This window comes from Pimephales promelas, chromosome 12, assembly GCF_988280905.1.
Source record: "Pimephales promelas chromosome 12, fPimPro1.hap1.1, whole genome shotgun sequence".
NCBI classification, from domain to species: domain Eukaryota; kingdom Metazoa; phylum Chordata; class Actinopteri; order Cypriniformes; family Leuciscidae; genus Pimephales; species Pimephales promelas.
In genome coordinates this window covers 8,378,360-8,404,590 of record NC_142780.1, presented here as the reverse complement: position 1 = coordinate 8,404,590, position 26,231 = coordinate 8,378,360, and the positions used below count along the sequence as shown (strand labels likewise).

At 38.6% G+C, this 26,231-nt stretch overlaps 1 protein-coding gene across 3 annotated transcripts in view; it reads left to right on the top strand.

Moving 5' to 3' along the window:
* The window catches only part of cdkal1 (CDKAL1 threonylcarbamoyladenosine tRNA methylthiotransferase), a 541,736-nt gene that overhangs the window by 244,801 nt on the left and 270,704 nt on the right, over positions 1–26,231 (top strand). For all 3 annotated transcript variants that reach the window (XM_089117457.1, XM_089117458.1, XM_089117459.1), the window contains one exon: positions 11,472–11,638. In XM_089117457.1, the coding sequence (XP_088973583.1) occupies positions 11,472–11,638 (167 nt within the window). The remainder of the gene's footprint in view (positions 1–11,471; positions 11,639–26,231) is intronic.

Below are 26,231 nucleotides of genomic sequence, written 5' to 3'. Positions count from 1 at the left end.
GTAAAACAGTGCTGAACTTTATTATAAAAATACAAAAAACTGGCATAAAAGGCATTCTTTCAAACAAACAAAAAATAATACTCTAAATAACAAATTTAACATTCCAAATGTAACTGTTTAACTGTTCTTTTTCAAGCCAACCTAGTGAATAAAAAAAGACGTTTCAAATATTTAACAAAATTTGCCATCTGAAAATAATTTAAACATTAAAATATGTTAAATGTGTGTTTCTTTAGCTATAACATGTTGCAAGTCCAATTTGTTAACAATGATTTATTAGCTAGTTTACATGAACTATGCAATATAAATGTTTACAGCATTAATATTTGAGCAATACAATTTCACCTTGATCATTCATGTTAGTTCATAGAGTTTTAACTATGGTTAACAAATAAAAACCTTAATTTAAAAATTTAGTATATTAATTAACAAACAATGAACAGCAGTTATTAACCTTAGTTAATGTTATTAATGTGTTAACCAGCGACTGGCAAGTTCGGGGCTTTATTACTGTCGGTGGTTCGGGGGGCTCCACTATGCGCTGCTCTGTCTATTATTGGTCCAATAAAAACGCCAACGGGCCGTGAAGCATAGCCTATACGAGTTGCGTATTTTAGTTCCACTTTCATTTTGTTTGTATTCGCTGCTAGGTAACGTGTCGATAGATCGCTTATTGCTCAGACGCACATCAGGTTGTGATATTTGTCTCCGTCTCACTCCGTCTCTCATGTTCCCACAGACGTTTAATCGCGCTATTTTTGTCACGGATTCATTGACGCGTCCCTTCCACGCTTACCATGCGTTTAACGTGTGGCAAATTTACCGGTCGCACATGTGCGACTGGATGTAAAATTCAGTCGCAGACTCTCAAATTTTAGTCGCAAAATGCGACTATTTGGTCGCAGTCTGGAGCCCTGTATTTTATAGAACTTAAAGAATATTTAATAAAAATAAATATGTATTAAAGTGATGGTGAAAAAAGAATCGAAATCGAATGCTTCTCTGATTCGTTTGTTTTTGTCGGCTGTATGAACATATCAGTTTGCTATCATACGTCTCTAATGCAACGTCGCTGCATAATGAATGCATCAAAGTGACCAGCTGGATATAAACTAATGCAAATAGATGGGAACAATTCGTGACATTAAACATTCGGGTCGGACTTGGGTGTATTTTTGTGTCCGTTTTGTAACCGCTTGAGGTACTACTATTGTGCGTCCTCTCAGCCACTCTCAAAGGCCAACAAACATACTGTTGTGCGGTTCTTTCTCTACTAATGCAGCATTTAGTCAACAAATTCATCCGTTTATAATGATATGACAAAATTCCCTGTACCTTTTCGCTGTCCGTGCTTTAGCACGCGCTTTAGATGTCAGCGATCTCCGCTCTCCACACAACGCGCGCTCTCAGTGCAGCGCGCAGTGTCACGTGTCGAAATAAACAACACGAGGCATCAGTTGACAGTTTTTATGACACCTCTAGAGGCCGCTCTTGTACTGCATGATGCCAGCAGACCCTTCTCGGCTCTCTCGTACTGTGTAATGAATGACAGCGCGCACTTCTCAGCCGCCCCAGCAACGGACGAAACCAGGAAATAACTATCGGTGAGGATTTTTGCCGATAACAATACTTCCACCAATCAACTATCGGTGCCGATTAATCGGCAAATCCGATGAATCGGTCGACCTCTATTAGTTACTGTTGCTACATTCGTCAAACTTCATCTGCGCTCTGCATGGCTTATGCTGTAACATCTCTTTCTGCTGAAATGTTATCAAACTTTTATAAAGCAGCAAATAAAGTGTCCGATAGAAGTAGGCAAAAGGGGCTGCAATATGCGTTCGAAGGCTATATTCAAGACATACAGGTGAAACGCAAGAAACAACAAGGCATCCAAGTAGAGGCAAAAGCATAACGTTACCGGTCACAGTCAAAAAATTAACCACCACATATCCTACTAATCGAGACGGAGGCTGGGACTAACAATATCAGGGAGCAACACTGTTCATGCAAAGCTGGGTAGGTCTCTATTCACTTCTATAATCGTTATTACAAAGCAAACGGACTACACGTGCACTGTATAACGTTGTATTTATTAGCAGCGTATGCTAGCGTGTCAACAACCGGTATGAGAACCGAAATCATAACCTAAAACATTATAAAACAGTCTAACTAGTATAACTTCACACTCACAGTAAGGTTAGAAGTAAAACAAGATGTGCTTGTTGATCTTTGCTGGGTTTAGCTGACTGAGGACGTCCATACAGTTTAATCCAAACAGGACACTTGTCACTGTCAGGATTTGACTTCGGTTTTGGGAAGGGAAAAAACGGACACCCCCCTCCAACCTCTCTGGGAAACGCGTATCTGTGTTGCAAATGCCTGAGGCACAACGTTTAACCATATTTTGGATAAAACTTTGACGGTAATAGCTAGGGCTGTCGCGGTAACCGCAATATTGTAGTACCGCACTTCTGACAAGTCAACCGCAGAGGATTGCACGTAACCGCAGCAACCGCGATATTCACATTTTTTATTTTATTTTTTATAAGGCTATCCCTTCTTGTTTTGAACTTAATGCATGTGTATTGAATGTTAAACAAGTTCATAATGATAACAAGATGTTTATCATGGTGATGTGTAGCCTACAGGCTTCACACAGACAGTGAATGGGAGAGATCGGCAGAGTGCGTGCAATTACCTGCGTCTGTCTTTGAAGTTGTGAAAAGCTTGTCGTGTCAAAGGGAAGTGAAATATTTGTTGCACTATCATTTTAACGTTCTCTTCACGGGTATTTTCCCATAAATGCACGTCAGCAGCAGCGCTGGTCAGCATCCCACAACACAAGGAAGCCGAAATAAAATCAGTGAGTCACGCATTGAATCAATGGGTCTCTAATAAGTGAAGCATCAGCTTCAGCGTTGCCTATGCGACGCATTGCTGCTCAGCTGAGCCTTGAAAAGTTAAACATAAATGTTAAACATCATTATCATGTTGTTTCTTTACATCTCTTTTAATGAATCAGCTTTTTTAAACGTGTTCGTTGAATGAACGGTTCAATGACTCGCTCAAAGTCCGTTGTCCGTCTTTCAATGCGCATATACTGTAGACGCTGTTTAGTTTCGGTTACAATGGTTACTAAAAATGTCCTCGTTTTTGTCCACATCATAAACTTTATTTATATAGCAACAAAAACATGTAAATTAAATAAATAAATGGCGGTAATACCGCATATCGCGCTATTGAGCCACTCAATATTACCGCAAGGGAAATTCCATAACCGCGACAGCCCTAGTAATAGCCTGCCGAGACCAAAAATATGAGACGCCTGTGTTGAAAGTCAATGGAGCGCTGTGATAAAGTGTCGGACCTCTGTGGGAGCTCGTTCTCGGCTGGGCTGTGATTGGTCAATCTACATTCTAGGGCGTGGCTTAGCCAAAGGAGAATTGTTAAATAATCAATAAACACACACATCAGTTTAACTATATCAATGCATGAAACTGTCATAACCAGCCACAGTTATTTTGTTTTGGTTTGTTTTATATGATAAAATTCCACACACACCCCAACACACACACTGTCCACACAGAGCCTGAAACAGGGCTAAATAAAAATACTTAAACATAAAACATGACGCTCGCTGCCCTACAGCCCACCTCCAAAGTGTCAAAGAACTGATTACACTTCACAAAATGAAAAACAATGAAAGTATGGTTCCAACAACTAATGGATAAAAGGAATTTGATTGATTAGTCCCTTCTGTGTGATGTGCATGGAAACCATCCATCAGCCATGTCACATTTCAGTAGTGAATACCACATTTATATGAACAAAGCTCATATAAAGCATGCATATAGAGTGAGCTGCTGGAAAGGTCCATTTTTTCCTATACACCCTATGACACTTTGTGCGAATTATAGGTGCAGGTTCTTTTACGTCACTTTACAGCAAATCAGACTTGTTTAATATTGGCCAAACGACATTTGATTCAAATGTTTACTTAATCTTTAATATTTGGCCAATGCTGTATAATAGAAATGTTACAGTCATTCTAATTTCTTGAACAAGAATATGTGGACATCAAAAACATGCAAACTCTGAAATAAGCGAGAGTTTTACTTTTATTTTGAATTGCTTTCAACAGTTTGCATTTTCACGAGTGATGATATTACTGCGCTGAGTCGAAGTGCTCCCAAACTGTACATGTTCAGATTTTCACAACAATTCTATGCCAATTATCGTTACCATGGTAAACATTATATGGATTATATTGTATTTGTTTTGAAAAACAGATTTAAACAGATTGAAGCTGTGTATTCCCTCCCACTCCCCCCTGACTCGAGGTTGCCACATAGGTTGCCAACATTTTTATCCCACTGGCAGGGTTCTCAAGTCTCACGCATTGGCCGTGAGACACACTCATTTCGACCGGTTCACACGCTCACACGCCACACTGTGTATTTCTCACGCTGAAAAGGCAATGCCAACCAAGTTGTCCTGGCTGAAAGCTTTCTAACGTTGTATACGAGGCGCAGGCAAACAAAGTGAAGTTTCCTGCCGCCAGCGCGTATGTGCGCCAGATTGCGTTCGTTACTAGGCAACATATATGCGCGCTGCGTGCACCACTGATCTATACATGACATGTCATTCAGTAGCGCGAACACACGGAAATGGACGGAATATCCTCGGCCACCGTACGTTCGTTACTAGGTAACCAACAACATCGCGCGAACACATGTGTCGTGATGGAGAAGAAGGTAAGTTGGAAGAAGCTCGTCTAACATTTTTGGGCTAGAACATTTAATATGTAGCCCATCGTACATTATTATTGATGCAGTCAAAAACTCTACAACTACTTTGCAACCAGGCTCAGTTTGGCTATCTTACGTTATCTGAAACTAAGAGAAATGTTAGTGGGTATGGAAAGGAATGAAGATTTACTGATTTTATTTTAAATTATATTATACTGTAATATTAATAGTCTTTCTAGTTACATTAAGGATGTATTACAGCAGATTGCTCTGGGTAATATTCAATCATTGTCATAATGTTGCATTTGTATTTTTCAAAGATGTCAGGAAAAAAGCAGAAAGATATTTTGTCATTTTGGGCACCAAAGGGTAAGCCCCCTAAAAAGGTTGCCAGATTAGAGGAGGAGACAGTGGAAGAGGTGGTGCACTCTAATCTGTCCATTTGTTCTCAATGTCCCACCACACAATAAATCATTCGTCTAGATAGAAGATGCATTCAAAAATCAAAATGCAATTTTTAAAGATTTGTTTGAAACTGTTTGGAGCAATTTGTTATATTTTTGGTTAGCTATATTTGTAATACTGCATTAAAGAGTATTTGATGTGATGAATTGCTCTGTCATTTATCAGATTTACTAATTGTTATAATTTTAATTTGTTCTGGTTAATTATGAACAATGGGTAAAATTGGGGGCGGGGATGGGTGGGGCGGGGCTTCATTATGGCTCCTCCCCTAACCGCGTGTGATCTCACTCCAAGCTTTTGCTCAAACTTGAGAACCCTGCACTGGCAACTGGCAACTCGAATGCTGCAACACTACTGACTTTGTGATTGGTAGATTGGTGGAGGGTGGAGCATCAGACCAAAACACAACATGACAGTTGAGGGCTGCAACTTCACTTTTTAAATGACAATATCCTGGCCGGACTGCTGTTCTCAGTGATATAAGTATTTGCAATGAACATATTTCTTCATGTCTAGTGACATATCAAGCATTTATGCATTGATATTTACTTTTCACCGACTCCATCTTCTTCTCCAGGTTAAAGCCATGCACGCAACGGCGTCAGGTCTGCCCCACAATGCACGTTGCACGCAGCAGCCAGACTTTATTTACAGTGATCAATAGTAATGATTAATGAATGTTTTTTTTTTTTTTTTTTTTTTTAATCACTGAGTGGAAAAGATTAAGCCTGTGGTCCGACCCGAGTAATTTGCTGATATTTTCAACCCATCAGGTTTGTCGGCCCGACCCGACCCGACCCGTTGAGAACTCGAATGCTTTTCTCTGGGTCTCACATGCTGTTTAATGGTCACGTGATCGATATGGTCAAACTTACTGTTAACTAACAACCAGGTTTTTACCGTAGCAGTCTTTTACTGTTTTTTGAGTGGTTGCTCACTGGTCCAAGCCAAAAACCCAAGAATAGTTGAATTAATTAATTAATTGATTGATTTTTTTTATTATTATTATTATTATTATTACTCATTTTCTCATCTTCCAGGTCAAGATTTTCTGTCACCTAATCACCTCCAGTTAAAGCTCAACTCTTGTCTAGCCCAGTGTTTCCCAACCCTGTTCCTGGTTGCACACCAAAAGTTCACATGAACGTCTCTCCTACCTGACCCACCCATTTTAGGTCTCTGACTCTATGCTGATGATATGAATGAGGATTAATTAGAAAAAGTTTGAACATGTTTGTGTTTGTTAGTTAGTTAGTGTTGATATGAAGAGTTCAGATGCAAAAGCCTCTAAATGCCATTTGAAATTTTCTTCTAAAATGACCATTTTTATCAAGCTTGTATATTTAAGTTCAGTAATTTCACTTAAATGACAAATAATAGGTAATCTTCATTGCCATTTAAGTGAAATTACTGAACTTAAATATACAAGCTTGATAAAAATGATCATTTTAGAAGAAAATTTCAAATGGCATTTAGAGGCTTTTGCATCTGAACTCTTCATATAATTGCTGACACAAAGGTACAAAAGGTACTAGGACACTGGTCTAAACTTTTGTATAAGCAGTATTGATAGTGAAGTTCATCTTGGCAAGCACAACTCATTACAAACTTCCACTCTGTAACTGTAAACAGTTCATCAGAGGTGAGCAGGACTTGGTTTTGAAGGGCACACTGTAGTCATGGTGGGATTGGGTTTTCAGGACTGATGTGATCTGACTTATGCCAGTCCGGAGCACACACTCTCCTCTGTTTGCATCATCACTTTAAGAGCATTATGTGATATTAATTATTCAGAGGCCAAGCTCAGCTTTAGATGAGTCTGTTTAAAAGCTAATTAACAATTTAGCTTTATTTTCACTGGAAACATCATCAGTCGTGCTGAGTGTATTGTGTACAGTTCCACTCTCCACAGAGCAGTTTATTGACCCTCCCATTGAGTTCATCTGATCCACTGTGACGTGTTCTTTAGTGTGTAAGCTCCAGAAAGCAGCTTCATCGCGGAGCACCTGCTGAAATGTGCTGTACACAACTGTGTTAAGAACGCACAGCACACACAGAGAGAACAAGCTGTATACCAGTATGAGCTGCAGTGTGGTGATGGAGGATTCATGGATGCACCATGGTCCTGTGAGTGCCATGCTATGACACGACAAACATGGGTTTCCTGCAGAGCCGGGCCAAACGAGGATGGTGTTATGCATTTTATTGCAGGAAAGGCAGGACTGCAGCTCCAGCTGTTTCCTCACATGTCATACGCCCTCAAACCCCACTCTTTCCACACCACCCTCTTCCATCCCTCCTTACTTTATTGCTGGAAAAAAGAACACCCTGTGTGTAGATGACATCAGCTCATGCCCAGGGTTCAGGTAATGGAAAGGTGCTGGGGCCGTGTGTGTGCATCCTGTTTTTGCCGCATTCTTTATGACAATCCCCCACTTTGTCAGATGGGTTAATTGATTGTGTTTTGTGAGGTTACATGATTATGTGACCCGGCCCAGATGAAGCCGTCACCAATGACTGAGATTCATGACAGTGTTGTTATTGCTTATTCACTGTGGTCAACACAATGAGTCCTGTGAATGAGACCGTAAACATGAGCTGTGTTGCAGGGATTTCATGTTGAGTCTTAAGTCTAAATGTGGTATGTGATGTGGCTACATATCCAACCACCTCCAGATGTTAACAGTCCATAGACTGTTAAAGCCCTCAATGTCTCAAATTCATGTTGACTCTGAGCTGCTCCATGTGATGGTGCTCAAACGGACACCAGGTTACCGATATGTGCAGGTGGGCAGCTCAGTAGTTTTTGGAGCAGAGCCCTTCTGTCTTTGATGAATAATGACACTATTGACTGTTTACACATGCATCAATAATACGATTATATCAAATAATCACAGTTGAAACTTATTTGCTGTAAGATGTTTACATGACACAAGCAAATGTTTTCAGTCCCATTTACATGCAATTTTTATTCTGATAATTTGCTAAAAATTGTGGTTATTTGTTACTTCAATTATTTACATACCCCATTGCACAGCACAAATTATGAACTTACATACACTGGGGGGAATAAGTATTCAACACATCAACATTTTGATATTTTTTTATCAACATTTAGTTTCTATGCAGCAATTCACTTTAATTTTTTATTAGAAATTGGTATTAACTTGATGCAGATAAAGAAATCATAATATTACCATCTAAAAAAGTTATATTTAATAATGTGAAATGACACAGGAAAAAAGTATTCAACACTAAGAAAAAGCAGTACACCAAGGCACGGAAACACAAGGCAGCTGCTGATTTCACCTGTGCGAATTAGAATCAGCTGGGTTAGTGCATGTTGACAGGTTATAAAAACGCTTTTCCACCTCTAAACAAAAATACGCCAACATCTCATGATGGGTAGAGGCAAAGAACTCTCCCAAGACCTTTGCAACAAGACTGTTGTGCTGCATAACTGTTCCTGTAAGCATCATTGGGGCCATTATCCGCACGTGGAAGGAACATCACTCTGGCATAGACTGACCAGGCTTGGGAGCTCCATGCAAGATTTCTGATCAGGGAGCCAGAAGGTCAATCAGAAGAGTAATCCAAGAGCCAAGCACCACTCGGAAAGAGCTCCAGAAAGAATTTTGTTCACAAGACAGTTACACAGAGAAAAGAATAGGCAATGCTCTCCACCGCCACCACCTCCGTGCACACTCACCCAGGAAGACACCGTTAACACGTTTAAGCTCGTTTGAAGTTTGCAACACAACATTTGGAAAAGCCTGTGAATTACTGGAAGACTGTGTTGTGGTCAGATGAGTTGGCAATAATGCCACACATTGCGTATATTTGGAGGAGAAATGGCTCTGCATATGACACTAAAAATACCATACCAACAGTGAAATTTGGAGGTGGAAGGATCATGGTATTGTGCTGTTTCTCTTCGCATGGCACTGGCAGAATCCATATTATTGAAGGAAAGAAGAACAGAAATTCTTGAGTTGAATCTGTTGCAACCCACCAGGATGATGAAGATGAGACACGGGTGGCCCTTCTAGCAGGACAACGATCCAAAACATACAGCAAAGGAGACTCTGAATTGGTTCCATAGGTAGAAAATAAATTTGTTGGAATGGCCCAGTCAATCATTAGACTTAAACCCAATAGAACATGTGTGGAAGAAACTGAAGATCAAGATTAACAAGAGATTAACAAAATATTCAAGATATTAAAACAGTCTTTTTAGAAGATTGGACCAAAATCCCTCCTGAGCACTGTCAGTGATTAGTTTGGTTATACAGGAAGCATCTTGAAACTGTCATTGCAAAAAAAAAAAAAAAAAAGGCTTTTCCACCAAGTATTAAGTGCAATTCAAGTTAGGTGTTCAACATTTTTTTTTTCCTGTATAATTTCACTTTATACACAACTTTTTTGTATTGATTGTAATATGATAAGTGTTTGCATGCCTGTGTACAATCTGTAAATGCTACATTTTACTCAATTATGGTTGTTACGATTATGAGCTTAATGGCATCAATTTGATGACATGAGATTGTTTCATGTTAATATTGCCTTAATCTCATTATACTGTAATCATTCTGAAGGTCCATGGAAACATAGTTGGTGTCTTCTACAGAGCTGCTTTACAAATGAATTTGTTTCATAACTGATGGACCGTTAAACAGACTAGCATATTGTCTGAATAATGTCGCTGTTGTCTTTTGTAGAGCTGCTTTACAGCTAAAATTAAATTCATTTCAGAATTGATGCATCACCACTGTTATTTTCATGTTTATCACAGTGAAGCTTCCGTAGCACAAAATATCTGTTGTGTAAAATGATATAGTGCATAAAGAAATGTGACTTGATTTTGCATCTAAGAAAAAACACTTGCTCTGTCCATCACAGTCAGTTGTCAGTCAGATTCAGCACTATGACACAAAAAAATACTTGTTACGGCCCAGACTGTCGTTTCACTTGGACCCCTGCAATTTGATGGAGTGATGCTGGATCCTACATTAGCTGCTGAATGGCCCTGAGAGACAAGGGCTTTATAATGATCAGGGGATGTTCAAGAAGCACTAACCTTCTCTTCCACTTCGCTGACACTAGATTAATAATGCAAGCAGAAGGACACCCATCAGAGCTGCCCTAATGGCCTTGATCTGGACTTAACGCTAACTTCCTTTAAATTAACCATGCATGTGGCCTCTCTTCACTCACTTGCATGTTTAAGAATCCTTATGCCTTCGCTAATTGTCCCTTTGCATTTTAAGTATAGCATCCAGCAGAGATTTGATGCAAAGTCATGAAATGATGGGCCGAACCTTGATCGTTCCACATCCGATGATACACGGTCAAAATCGCTATTATTAAGTCTCTCACAGTGCAGGAAAGCGTGGGAGATTGATCTCCTAATGAGGAAGCTTTCATCATCTGCTGCTCTGGAGAGCGGGAAGTAACACATGATGGTTGATGCTGCTATAGAGTTTATCTCTGACCTGTGTCTGAACTGATTTCCATTTGTGGACTACATGACTACCATGCATTGTCTGTCGAACGGTGTAATGTGAAGTACTGTGAGCCGTCTATCTCTTTACTATCCTTACGTCAGGGGCTGTATTGCAGAAACATTCTAACTCAGAATCCTATCTTATCTGTTTATTAACTATGGTATTTCGCAAGGCACCATAAATGAATATGGTCAGACCCCCCCCCCCCCATAAAAAAAAAAAAAAAAAAAAAACTTTGATTAATCACAGTATGTGAAATTTGGAAAGTTTGTTGTATTTAAGTGCTGCTAAAGTGGATATTTCTAACTCTGTGCTGGAGAAAAGAACTCGCGGCTTTTAAAGATATTTTGTAATTAACATCTACAGACACAAATAGATAAAGTATAATACAATTAACATTTGAATGCGTTTTCTTTCCACTAGTCTGAAAGGCGGCATGGAAGCAAAATCTCAAAATTGGCCAGAGTTTGAAAATTGCCTTTGGTCAAGAATTAAGAGTATATGTTTTTTTTTTTGTTGTTTTTTTTTTTAACTGAGATTAAACCAAGTGTCTTCATTGGCAGCACACCAGATGAAACTGCTTACAAAAGATGCCAACGTTTTGCTAAACTGACTGGCATAAAAGCAAATGGAAAGCACATACAGATATTGGGCAGTCAACTTTCAGTTAGAAATATTAAATAACAATGGTTTCCTATATTGAATGCAAAATGGCTATGTTTAATCAACACAACGCTGTCTTATCTTGCAGAGGGTGTCTGTGAGATCTGGCTGACCAGTGAGGACACGGGTGCGTACGGCCGTGACATCGGCACTGACCTGCCGTCTCTGCTCTGGGAACTGGTGAAGGAGATCCCGGAGGGAGCGATGTTGCGCCTGGGCATGACCAACCCACCCTATATTTTGGAACATCTGGAGGTACATCCTCGTAATGCACCTCACCATTAAGATCTTGCAGTAGATTAATTGTTAATTGTGTGTGTTTCATTCATTCATTATGGTGGGTTTGCTCTTTCCCACAGTAAATGACAACTTATCATAGCATATCAATAATCCATGTCAGCAGTTTTATTTTAGTTAAGTCCTGGTGTTTTATTGTTGTTTGTACTGTATGCCCAAGCCTTTAGTGCCTCGCATGTTCATCTGTTTTTTTTAGGTTTTTTTTTTTTTTTTAGTATACAGTAGTGACTGTAGTGACAGCTCTTTCAGAGCTCATTGACTTCTACCTCAGTCTTAATTCTATCATTCTAGAACAATACCCATAATGCTGAGCGTTAATCCCAGATGCTGAGGACACTTGAATACCTTAGACGGCTGCAAGAAATTCTGAAAAATCAGTTTTAATTTGTGGAGGGTTAATTGAGGTTGTAATTTTGTCCCCTTATGTAAAGGTTACATTTATTCTCTGTTACATTCAAATTAAAAAGCGATAAAAAGCGACACCCCCCCCCCCCCCCCCCCACACACACACACACACACACACACATTTTTATGAAAAGAAATAACAATGAAATGCTAATTAAAACAGTAGGCGTTCTTGTATATGTGCTAAAGGACAGTTATTTCTTTTTATGTGCTAATTTGATTTCCATCATTGGACTATTTGTCCTTATTTCATTTCCATGTGCTCGGAAAGTATTTTTAAATACATATTGCTTCTCGGATGTGTCTATTTGTCTTGCGGGAAGCGGCAGAGCATGAATGCTAGATCACTCTTGCTAGCAGCAGCTTTCTTCAACATTAACAAAGGCTATTGACTAATGCTACAAGAGCAGGTGGGACTAAATTCCTTATTGGTGGGTAAAATACATGGTATTTGTGTTACATCATAGGCTTTGTAAGAATGAGGTAATGGTGATTGTCAGGGTTCTTTCACTTCTGTCTAGTCAATAGGGGATTATCACTAGGGATGCACCGAAATGAAAATTCTTGGCCGAAACCGAAAACCGAAAAAGAGGAAACCAAGGCCAAAAACCGAAACACCGAAAGAAATTATGCCAATTATTAGTATCATTGCATTTATGGCTATGACTGTGTACAAACTTTACTAAAATCAAGGCATTGCAATTGCATAAATTAATATAACATTTTCAAAGAATAAATCAATTACAAATTATGCAAATATTTATTTAGCACAATGCACAGTATAAAATAAAATTCAAACTAAAATGTTTAACTTGACCCCACTCATGTGTGCACTAAATAATAATCTACTGGCCTGCAGAAAGGTTTTAAAATGAAACGTTCTCTCAAAAACAAAGCCGAGCGCAAACTTCTCATCACACTAGCACCCAGTTTGCATGTCTAAATTAGTTACATTTTAAAAATTTAGCATACAATAGCATTAAAAGCCTTTTTAAATGAACAATGGTCCATGTTTAATACAAATGTACATGAAACTTAATGAAACATGTTTAGTGAATATAGAAAATATTTAAGAGAGCATTAATTTAGTTCTATACATACATGTTCCCATATACATATTTTTTTTGTAATGTCACAAGTAATAATCTCAGGGTTTACTGGGTTTTACATGATTATTTTTGTATTGGTGGTGGAATACTAAAAAATAAACATTGTCATGTATTTATCTGTCTTCTTCTCACCGATTCCTGATGGTTAGAGGACAGTTACTTGAGTCGTCGTTTCAAGGAATAGTACAACGGAGAGCGCGTCAAGTATAAACGCCTCGACCGTTTGGAGCGGTGCACGCGCTGTTTGTGGAGACTCGCGCTGCCTTGTTTACTTTCGCCTGCCTCCGCAGCGCGAGTCTTATTTATAATTTTTAATTGTGTCATCCACCTATATCTGCTCTAAACAATGCGTGCCGCCATGATGACGACTCCGGTTGCGAGCGGGTCAAGAGCGGTGCGCGCGCTGTCTGTGGAGACTCGCGCAGCCTTGTTTATACTTTCGCCTGCCTCCGCAGCGCGAGTCTCCACAGACAGAGCGCGCATTGTTTAGAGCAGATACAGGTGGATAAACAAGGTTTCCGTCTCATTGCGGGTTCAGATACACTGAAATACGTCCACACCACAGACATGTTGCTTCAGAAAAGCACGTGCAGGTCGCGGTTTCTGTTTGCGTCATCACAACATTTCGGCCGTATTGTTTCGGTGATAAAAGTCTTTCGGCCGAAAACCGAAAATGCACTTTTGGGCCATTTTCGGCCGAAAATTTTCGGCGGCCGAATATTCGGTGCATCCCTAATTATCACGCTTCCGGGTTTCATGGGCGGGATTTGTCAACTTTGTGCATGTCCACTTCCGACGCAGTTCAACAATGCCTGAGACGAATGCTATATATGTCACTGCTCTGTTCCACTTTGTAAATCTAACCAACAACGCCAACCCTACTTAAGTTTTCATGGATTCCAGCCTGAATTGAGTATAAGGAAGAAGTGGATTAAAACTTTAAAATAAAACAAGATAGCACGTTTGTTTGCAGCCGGCACTTTAGTGAATCAGATTAATTTACCAGGGATGCCGTATAAATAAACTTAGTGTAGTCCTTCATCAGTTCGCCAGCGAGATCGGTGATTCAACGGAAGTGGCAGTGCACAAACATCACAGAATCCGGAAGTACTACGTATCAGCGTGATAATCTCCTATTTCTTGGTTTTGTGACAGAGCCCTGACACTCCTGTTTTGTCTTGACTGTGTGCCTTGTTTCATATGCTTTCATATTTTGTATTGTGCTGTGTAGCACATAGCTTGTGTTTTATACTAGCTGTGTGCTTATGAGTGTTTTCATTAGCTGCTTGTTCGGGTCTCATTTTGTGTGAGCACATGGCTGGTGATTGGTTTTACTGGGCATGTGCTTGTGTTCAAGTCATGTTTGGTGTGAGCACATGGCTTGTCATGTATGTTTCTTTGTGCCATGTGGCCTCCTGTTGATTGTTTAGCCCCTCCCATCGTATTACCTGATTATTGATTTGTTTGCCCCACCAGTCCTCCTTCGTTACCTCCTTTGTTTGGTCTCCCTATTTGCTTTATTGTTTTATACTTATTAAAAACCCATTTTTCTTGCAATTGAGTCCTCGCTTCATCTCCTCAACCCCACACCTGACACAAAATGCTGTCCAGAGAGGTCATGTCCACTCCCCCCTCACATATAGAAATACGACACGTCCTCTCAAAGCTCACAGTTCATTTCCTACATTATCTCAGGGAAACTGGTGTAAGACATGCTAGCTAACACTAGAACTGTTGAGAACTCCTCTCATCTGATCACATCCCCCCCTGACTTTGAGAGATCTCCTCCATTTACTGCCTCTTAAGTGTTTTTGCGGGTGGAGAGCTTTCACAGTGCTGGTAAATGACTGCGATTTGGGAGGCTGAGGCAGTGGCTGTCTGACACTCTTTCTGAGGACTCATTTAGCAGTATTAGAGGTGTTTAGCAGAACAGATGTGTGATTTATGGACCCTCTTCTCAGCGTTTTGAAATGGCAGAAGCACCTATCAGGCAGGAGAGGACTGATCAGGGCTGTTTGAGAGAGACCTTACGTGTCACTTACAAAATTGACTCTTTCTAAAGAAAATGGGTTTCATGTACTAATAATTGTACTCTTATATGTTTAGAGAAAAGGCTATCAGGGGTAAATGCCCTTTAAACAGGTACATTTCTGTAGTTGGCACCCATACCAGTAAAATTTCATGGTTCCTCAGATAAATTTCAGTATCATAGCAAAAAGTACCTGTAATCTTTCATTACCTGTAACTATTTTAAAATAAAAATATTAAATAAATGAAATGATTTAATTAATAATGCTATGAATAATAAGTTAATACTACATTAAACAATTAAGTAAACTGCATTTAAAACATATATGAAATTTAATTATATACTACTAAAATAGTATATTACAAAATAATACAAATAAAGTTAGTCTATTTTGACATTTTAGGTTGAATTCCTAAAAAAAAATGGTTGTGGTTTAATGATCATGGGAAAATGTGGGTATTTTATTATTATTTTTTTTATTTATTTGTTGATTTGTTTATTTGTTTATAAAGCAGTCTACACAGTAGTTTCAAAGTGCTGTACATTACAAATTATACAAATGAAAACAGTTCTTGATTGAGAACAAAACAACAAGATAAACAATAAAAAAAGTAAAACACCAGTTAAGGTGTGACTTAAAATGCAAGAGAGAACAAGTGAAACATTTGACAAAACGGCCACCTATAAATAGTAACAGGAACTTATTTGAGGATCTTAGTGATATATTTGCCTAATAAGGCTTAATGAGCTCCACCAAGTATTCTGGAGCCATACCATAAACTGCTTTAAATACATATAGTACATCTTGTTATGAATCCTAAATTGTACTGGTAACCAGCCTAACGAGCATAGCAAAGGAGTGATATGATCTGTCTTCTTTGCATTCATAAGCAATCTTACAGCAGCATTTTGAACTAACTGGAGCGACTGGCAAACTAAACTGCGATATGCGACTGGCAAGTCCCAAGGTAAATGGAATTGCAATAATTCCAAGGTCCTAAGTTATCATATACAGTCTTATTACCAACTGTACGGCCAAAGGATACCATTTTTTTTTTCTCTCATTCCTAAGTGGAGCATGTACAGTGAAAACAAGGACTGGAGTCAAAATGGATCATTGAGGGACCCCACTGTCAATAGATGCTGGAGAAAAGGAAAAATAATTCCCAAGCTTAACTATAAAAGATCTTTGTTCCAATAAGAGACAAACCATTTAAAAAAAACGATTCTACAAACTGAGTTAGGTGGTTCGGATATATATATATATATATATATATATATATATATATATATATATATATATATATATATATATATATATATATTTTTTTTTTTTGTTTTTTTTTTTGTTAAAAAAGCAGATAGTTGTTCGAATACAACTTTTTCTAATTTCTTGGGTGGGCTGCTGTAGGCTGGGTAATTTAATTATTGGTCAATCATGTTTTATATATACGGATCCATATATTTTACATTTATTTTTTAATGAATATGTTCAACGATAGCTTGCTTAAAACATACTGGCACAACCCCCTTCTGGAGACTACAATTAATAAGCTTGGGCTAACAATGTCCACATCATCCTTATAATGCACAATGGAACGGCATTGCTGGGGCAAGATGAACGCTTTAAGTGAAGAATAATGTCCTTGATATCAGAGAGTGACAGGTTCAAACTGATTAAAACAAAATCCGGTTACATGTATTAAACCTGGGTTTGAAGCTAAAGTAGAAAAACTAGCTCTAATCCCATTAACTTTCGCAATAAAAAACTTCACAAATAAATCACATGTTATCAGAGGAGTCGTCAAGTTACAAGTTACAAGTTGATGACACCACAACATAGGCCTTTACAAATTCTGATGATGTAGATGTTGTAGTGAAATTGCATGTGACTATACAACATTCAAGGAGGAGGATCGACAAACACTTGGAAGGTTCACGTTAAATACCACAGGATAATGATCTGAAAATCTGTTAACAACATCGAGGTTACAGATGGAGACTCCTAGTGACAAAACAAGATCAAGAGAATGGGCATACTCATGACTACTAAACATCAAAGATTGAGTAAGGTTAAGAGAGTCCAACTTTTCTTAAAACTCTTTACCTGAACAACAGACATGTTTATTAAAATATCCAACAATTAAGATAGAATCAGCCAGAGGAATAACATAAGAAAGGAAGTCTGAAATGTCCCCTATAAAGTCTGTGATTTATAGGTGGCCAATACACATTTACACAAAGCACAGGTTTCTTTAAGTCTATCATCATCACTTGAGATTCAAAACTCTGATAGTTCATGGATGGCAATAAACGGCATTTAAAACGTTTATTAAAAACATTGGCGAGACCAGAAATACTGGGAGAAAACTAAAAAAATCACTTCAAAACTTGCTTCAATAATAGGGGTGAGGTCACAGTAGCATTCAGCCAAGTTTCAACAATGATTAAAAAGTCCAAATTGTTCGATACAAAAAATAAATAAATAAATGTTTGTTTAAAATATTGACTTGTTTGAAAGGGATCTGGCATTAACTAATGCCATCCTTACCACCGTGTTCCCGGTCGGTGCACTTTAGCCTCCGCGCTCGTCTACCTTCCTCAGATAGCATACTGTAGGTTATCCAGGTTTATGCCTTTCTTAAAGTAATGTGATCTTGAAAGAGAAGGCCTCAACACGCAAATCACACACCCTTCTGAGAAAAGGCGATTCAAGTTGGGTTTGCATTCCCTGACGCACGTGCTCTACAGCTGCTTCTCCTCCAGCGTTTAGTCCTGGTGCCGTCATTCCCCGTCGGACGAAGTATCTCAGGCGGTAGAGATCTCGTGAGCCATGGATAAAGGTGGCGTTGACAAGCAGCAGAGAGGTTAGATACGGCTGTTTGAACAAAGTAACATTTGACAATGCTAAGTCCAGAGGGATTGGCTTAGTTTGGAGAATACACACAATAGAAACAACAAAAACAAAACAAACAAAGCCAGACGAGCAGCCAACACACCACCGGGCACAATCTTGGACTTTGGTCTCATGGCAAATCCAGTTGAGAATCACTGTCTTAAGGAACGCTAAAGGATAAAACACTTTATCAGGATATTTAGTTATGAATCGTCAAGTCATGTGGCTTCATTGTAGACGAGGAGTCATACCCATTCAGACAGTTAAGAATTGCATTCAGTTTTATTTAAGTGTGTGGTGGAGCTCAATTTAAATGCAGAGAGCTGGAGATTCAACTCCCTCTTTAACATGCTTCCTGATTACTTAAATCTCTCTTTGATGTCATCTTATTTCAAGACGCAAAACTTGGTGGCATGAAGTTTAGCCTTTCCAAAGCCAGAGCATATCACCTTCATTTTACATTCATAAAATTATACCCACCGGTTAACTTGCCGTGAAGTGTGCCGCAGGAATACATTCACTACATGAATACTGTAAGAGATGTGGGGCTAGTGAAATCCAAGAACAGGGCTTTCAAATGATATCTTTAAAACAAGATATAAGCTTTCTGTGCACTCTCCATTCATTTACATGAGCACCATCCGAGCCTTAACCTCCAGGCCAGTAGCACACATTTGATATGTGCTGGAAAACATGAGTACACTGAGTACATTAGCCTTCCCATTTTTCCTTTGAAGTGTCTTTTAATTGCTGGCCAGCATCAGTGTAATATATCCCTGCTTCTGTTCAGGTGGTCACGGGGAAGTCACCTCATTAAGGCAAGCCTTTCTAAGAGCTAAACAAGAGCGCTTAACTGTGATCTGAGTGTATGCTCTGCTGTAGTGCCCTTTGCAGTGGCCTCCTCTCAGTTGAAGCACCCTCCATTGATGGGCCACACCGGGAGTGGCCGCTGATGAGCACGGAGGTCAGGCCGTGGCCTCTGTGATCGTTGGCTAATGGAACGCTGCTTTGTGCGGGCATGTTCAGACACTCGGCTATGCTTGCTGCTATTCGGCATGGAAATCATGGTTAACTACACGATGACTGGAAGACATAAGAAAAAATAAATAAATGGCCTTGGAAAGGCAGCTCAGATGACAAGCCTGATGACCCTGTGTTTCAATTTTCCATCTTCTCTTCCTATCATTCACCTTCCTCCTATCCATAAAATTTTTCACCAATTCTACCTTTAACCAGTTGGAGCTGTTCACAATACAGTGGGTTATAATGAAAACAGGTCCATCAGGTATGTTCATGTCATACAATAGAATTTAAACCTGGAAATAGTTTTTCAATAACAAAAAATAAAATAAAATGCAGAATGTATGACTTTGTGTTTTCCATGGGGAATTGGTTGGATGGTTGTGGTTTAGGATTGTTTGATCATATGTGAGTGTCAGGTTGCTCACACCTTTGCGACATTATACAAATCATCAGTGAAGAGAAAATATGTTGCTGCAAGAGGAAGGGGAACTTATTTTTATTAAAGATTACGAGGGGACTTAAATGAAAAATAGAAAAATAATAAAAAGATTTACATGGATAAATCATTCATAATAAATACTGCAATGTCCATAGCAAAAAAAAATAAAATAAAAATGCAGTAATTCGTGGAATTAATAACTTTAATGAGTTGTACTTCGACATGACACAGGGCGGATGAACACAATGTTTGAGGAGAGTGTGCAGGTGTCAATCACCGCGCTGGTGTGGATACTGTCATTCAGAATCACAGATTCTTTTTGGAAGTATGACCAACATAAGAATTTTTACTGGAAAATGTCTGAACAAGTAACATCCACTTTTGTTCTGGTTCTGACTAGGGATGTGACTGTGAGGATATATTCCCATTGGTTAATCGACGTGTATCACCGGTAGGGCCGTTTAAATAGCTAATTTAAAGGCAAACGTAAAATGGGTGCGTTTGCATGGCCAGAAATCTCCAATCACGTAACTACAAACTATGAAAGCCGTGTGACCGGCCAACCAGTAAAAAATAAATAAAAATAAATATACATTAAAAAAATAATTCCCTCTTATTTTCTGTTTCATTGATAAAAGTTTGACTACTCGCAACAGTCTCGCATCCGCTTTGAGCTTGTGTGAATTGCACTTAAAAAAATAAGTTATCGAACAACCTCGATCCATCAGGAAATGCCATGGTTGCTGAATTTCACTGTGCTTTATGAAGAGTTTTTCTTTTGCGTGAAGAAGCCGTTCGCCAGAGATGTGTTAAAGATAGCGGAGTGCATTCATGATTATTAGGCTACCGGTATAACACGGTATGACTGATCTTATGAGGACACTCGACAAATCTGTCTTTTTTTTTTTTTTGCATAATTTGTGTGTTACGGTTTGTTTAAGCCCAAAAGAGAACTTGATACTAACGCGCGTATTTTATATTTGTGTGCGCGTGTGTGTGTGTGTGTGTGTGTGTAATAGGCAGGACTTACAGCGTGGTGTCTTTAGTCTTAAAAGCATTCACATTAATAAGAGTATGATCATACAACACTAGTCAATGGGTAACATAAAAAAAATGGATACTGCGTAATTGCGTTTTTATATATATATATATATATATATATATATATATATATATATATATATATATATATATATATATACGGTACGGTATACGGTATACTGTGTAACACCGGTAACACTGACTACCGTAGCAAGCCTAGTTCTGACAATGCAGTAAATCGTGCTGATTAAATCTAAAAATCGTTTAGGATATCACACAAAACTCTGTTCTCAAATTGTTAATGTTAACAACGTCAGCATTGTGTGACTACATTTCGTGTAGTTCTTTCTAGATCTGCCATCAAATCAATATGTTTAAATATATCAAGTGCTGTGAGAAAAGGCTATCTCCACCTCTAACATCCTCACACGTAATATAGCCTATGAGTCGAAACTTCTTTATGTGTATAGATGTGTGTGTACAGATGTGGCGTAATGATGCAAAGGCATGCTTGAATCTCCAGTGGAAATCCAACAGTACCACTGGAATTAAAAACATTATTACAAGCTTTCCACTTTGAATCAAGCTGAGGCAAGCAGATATTTTTGAACACTGGCTGGTCATATATTTTCTCAAATATGTATTTCGGATAATTTTTAACCATACCCCCCCCCCCCCCCGTAATATAGGGAAGTGAATAATGTGTATGAGTGGTAGCAGTAAAGGAATTTAGGAGAGTGTTAAATCTAGAGATGTGTGAACATTCACAGTTCAGTCAATTATAGCTCAGGCTTTGGGTAGTCGCCACAATTTGTATTTGGAGCGGACGCTAATTTCATCCCTTACATGGGCCATTTTCATATTAATGAACCCCCTGAGAGTCTCTGGCTTAATGTACCATTGTAGGAACAGGCGATTTATTCTGTCTGTTTGTGAAAGAGTGACTCTGGTTGAAGCTGTTTGTCTGACATTAGCTAAAGGACAGGAGGTGATGAGACTCATGAATGCAGCAAATAAAGCAGTATTTCTATCCTGGTGATTCTAGCGGAGTCATTCTGAAGCAGGGCTGGACTGGCCATCGGGCATACCAGGCCGACGTGCTTTTTGGGCCGATACATCTCAAACTTTAATTATTTTTTTTTAACGGCCCATACAACTCATATCAGCGGAACATTGCGTTTAGTTTTGCGGCCGTGGCACTGGGATCTTTGTGCCGTTGAAACGCATCGGACAAAAAAAAGTCAGCGTGGGATTTTTCTTTCTCAAAGACCGGAAGAACACGAGCGTGCAGTGTCAGTGAGTGTCAAAATAGTCAGAGCGATGGAGAAGAAACGCAAGGAATATGCGCGGTCAGTGCAGAGATATGACGTGAAAAAAAACAGCCCTCAGTGTCTGATGAGGAGTGAGGGGATCACGAGAGACATTAGTGAGTGTAGAGAACTGTGGTAAGCATATTTAGGGCTACTTTCAGAACACAGGGCAGGCTGTGACCTGTGAGAAGGAACCCATCACCCAGGTATGCATTATTTCCACATCTGCATATTTGACGATTACGCATTTTACCAGAATTATAATGATATTATGAGACCCGTTTGTAAACCATATTTTCCGCCAAAATAAAAGCTGAATGCCGTTTACATCAAAATAAAAGAGAATGTGTTTTTATATCTCTTTCAAGTTACAAAAATTAGTTCCAAGCTAATTATGAAAGTTGTTTTTATTTTTTACAATATATAGCGGTTACTGTCATCTGATTAATATTATAACTATGAGTAATTATGTAGTATGTAAGACAGACACTATATCCCAACTAAAAGATTTTTGAGTTTTTCTTTGTTCAATTTGCACACTGAATATGGGTTGGAGCTCTTAATTTTGAACTCTCAAAGTGCACCAATTAAAAAGCACATTTTTTTTTATTTTTTTTTTTTACGGGGGAGCATGCTCCCGAACCCCCCTAGAGGGACAGAGGTTACTATTAAAATATCTTGTGAGAAAGACTGGTATTGCCAATGCAATTGGAGAATTGTATGTTACACTTAGTAGTTATTTCATCTCACTCATTAGATGGTATTGCTGGGTTTAAAAGGAGTTGTTGGTATACATATTCAAGGGCGTACACAGTTCGGTTGTGTTTATGTTCATATGTGGTGGGCCAGTCTCGGCCAAAATGCCCGGGCCGATTTTTCGTCCCAGTCCAGCCCTGTGTGCTCTGTTCACTTCACATAGTTTCTTTCGTTTATCCACGGTCACTCCAGCTCCGACTTCTACAGGTGTGAACAGAGACGTCTCTCAGGAGACAGAGAGCTTTAATCACCACAGATTGCATGATTTTGCTGTCATACTTGGGTTTCACTCTCACATGGCACCTTTTAGAATTATCTCTAAAATAGCAGGTTCTCTTCTTCCGGTTGTCCTACACTTGTCAGCTTTCACAACTTGGTATGAAAACAGTCACATGTTTTGAGCCATTTATTGTTGGAATTAGATCGTTCTTTCTATTGTTACTCCTTTACTGTTCATTGTGAATGAGATGCATTTTACTAGAACATAATATTTATAATTTTGCATGAGTGGCACGCAGACACATTCACCAGCGCGCTCCAAAAGTGTGATAAGATTTGCACGAGCCGTTCCTATCTCGATGCTGATGATAAAATGTGCAACCCATTTGAATTCTATTGGGACGTCCCGTGTGACATCACGCCATTTGGCGCTGCCATCTTGACGGAATAGAAAATGCTAAACCGCTGGTGAAAATACAGCTCGTCACAAAATACCCCTATCATGCCTGAGCGATGCTGTGCAGTTGGATGCAATCAGATACATGATCACACAAAAGGAATATCTTTATACCAAAAGCTGATCTTGTATTTTCTTGGTGCCAGACGGGCCGGTCTGAGTATTTCACTATCTGCTCAGTTACTGGGATTTTCACACATAACCATTTCTATGGTTTACAAAGAATGGTGTGAAAAGAGAAAAACATCCAGTATGCGGCAGTCCTGTGGGCAAAAAATGCCTTTTTGATGCTAGAGGTCAGAGGGGAATGGGCTGACTGATTCAAGCTGATAGAAGAGCAACTTAGACTGAAAAAAACACTTGTTACAACCGAGGTATCCAGAAAAGCATTTGTGAAGCCACAACACGCACAACCTTGAGGCGGATGAGCTAGTACAGCAAAAGACCCCACCAAGTACCACTCAGCTCCACTGAATCTCATCACCAAAATTTGACAGTTGAAGACTAGAAAAATGTCGCCTAGTCTGATGAGACATTCAGATGGTAGAGTCAGAATGTGGGTTAAACAGAATGAGAACATGGATCCATCATGCCTTGTTACCACTTTGCAGGCTGCTGGTGGTGGTGTAATGGTGTGGGGGATGTTTTCTTGGCACACTTTAAGGCCCCTTAGTATGGAATGCCAAAGCTGACTTAATTAAAAATAAATAAATAAATCAATACATAAATAAATATTGGAAGAAATGTAAAATAGCAAAAATACACAAATAAATACAGAAAGAAATATATAAAGAAATGTAAAAAAGTACAAATAAATGAGTCTTTATACTTTTATTTCCTTATTTACGTATAATTGTATTTTTTCACACATCTATTTATTTATTTCTACATTTATTCATTTATTTATTTATACATTCATTTATGTATTTATGTTTTTGTCTACATTTATTTATTTTTACATTTATTTATTTCCACATTTATTTATTCCAACATTTCTTTGTCCGTATGCTAATGAGGGGGGCGTGTTTTAACTCAGACATGAGTAATCGAGCTCAGAGTGGCCGTGCTGAAGCTTTTGAGGCCACAGTGACACCTTGTGGTGTGTGACCAAACGAAACGCAAGAGCTGTGTGGGCAATATCACATTTTAAGTCGTGTATATCACCCTGACTGTATGTAGGGGTAGGCTATATGGGCTATGTGCACAACCGTAGTTTCGAACTTCCGCTTTTGTCAGAAGTCGGCGTATCAGTGTCCGGTCTACGCCTGGTCATCCGCATCCACTAATAAACAAACAAGATGAGTGCTGCTGTTGTACGAAAAAAGAGTTCTTAAACACATCTAAATTTCTAAGAACTGTAGTGGATCTAACGTCCGTTTCACACTCGTTTGCAGTGTGTGTTGCAGTGCAGGAGCGTGCTGTTAGTGCGTTCACATATTATGATGCGTTTGCACAGTGAATAACTGATCCGCGGCTGTACAACAAACACATACTTAATATTTGTATTATTTTTTGCGCGTCGCCCAAAATGTCTATTTTGTGCAGCCACTGCGCACGAAGGTTGGTGTTTATCAGGAAGCTGTAGAAGCTTAAATGGCTGTTAGCGACTTGAAGCAGAGCAAAGTGCCACACAGCAGTCTCCTATGCACCATGTAAACAGTCTTTCACTTTTCACTGATGTGGTACGTAAAACAGCAGCACAGCGATCGTTTCCACGCCGAAACTATTTCTGCTGTGCTGCAAACGCTGGTGGTCAAAATGATAAAGATTGACCTGAAAATGTAGTAATTTCACCATAAATGCGTTTAATTAAATAAAATGTAGTGATCTCACCATAAATGCACATTTAATCAAGGAAAACTACAATTTACTTCAACCAGGCGACAGAATGAACTGAAAAATAAATTTTGTGACATGCAAGATCAATTGTTTTAAAATTAAAATGCAAAAGAAAAGGCAAGTCGGCTGCTTTTGTCAATTTCAAGTTTTAATTTAAATTATTTGCGATGGAACTATTTTCTCAGACAATCTGCTATTATCATGATTAGCAAAGCATGCCAGAGGGAAAGTGTTCAGAAGCATTGCATCCGCAACAAATATATATATATATATATATATATATATATATATATATAATCTGAATATATATATATATATATATATATATACATATAATATATATATATATATATATATATATATATATATATATATATAATCATTACTGAGGATGTATTGTATCTCCTCAGTAATGATTTCATGTAGTTTAAGTGTAGTAGTTTAAGTGTAGTTTAGTTACTACAATGAGAATGGCATACTTAATCTAAATGTTTATATCAGAAATAAAACATAGTTTAAATCATTCTTTCATTTATTTAAACTGTTATTGAGAACATGCACTGTATTCATTAGGATGCATGAAGATTTACGGTTTTACTTCATCTACCGTTGATTATAGGCTATATGTGAAATGCTTTTATAGAAATAAACGCATGAACGGTCTAGCAGCCGTCGATCATTAACTGCTTAGTGCTGTGTGTTATCAATAGAGTCCTTTAGCACCTCCAGGACATCCTTTTCTCACTGAATGAATGACATTTTAATGGATTGATTATCCTGTGCAATGCAAAGTGTGAGCAGGTTTTAGAAAGGGAGTTATCTGTTCAACAGCTTTATTTTAGTCTGATGAGAAGTCTGCATGTGTGAGACAGTGAGTGAGACCTTTACTGTCATCTATTTCTTATTAGGCCCTCCAACAGGGCTTCCCATATTCTGCCAAAAACTTCCATATTCTGTCTTTGATGTTTTTCTGAGACAGCAATTGCTTTTTAAGTTGTGGAATTGCTTAAATTTAGCTAATTTCCTGA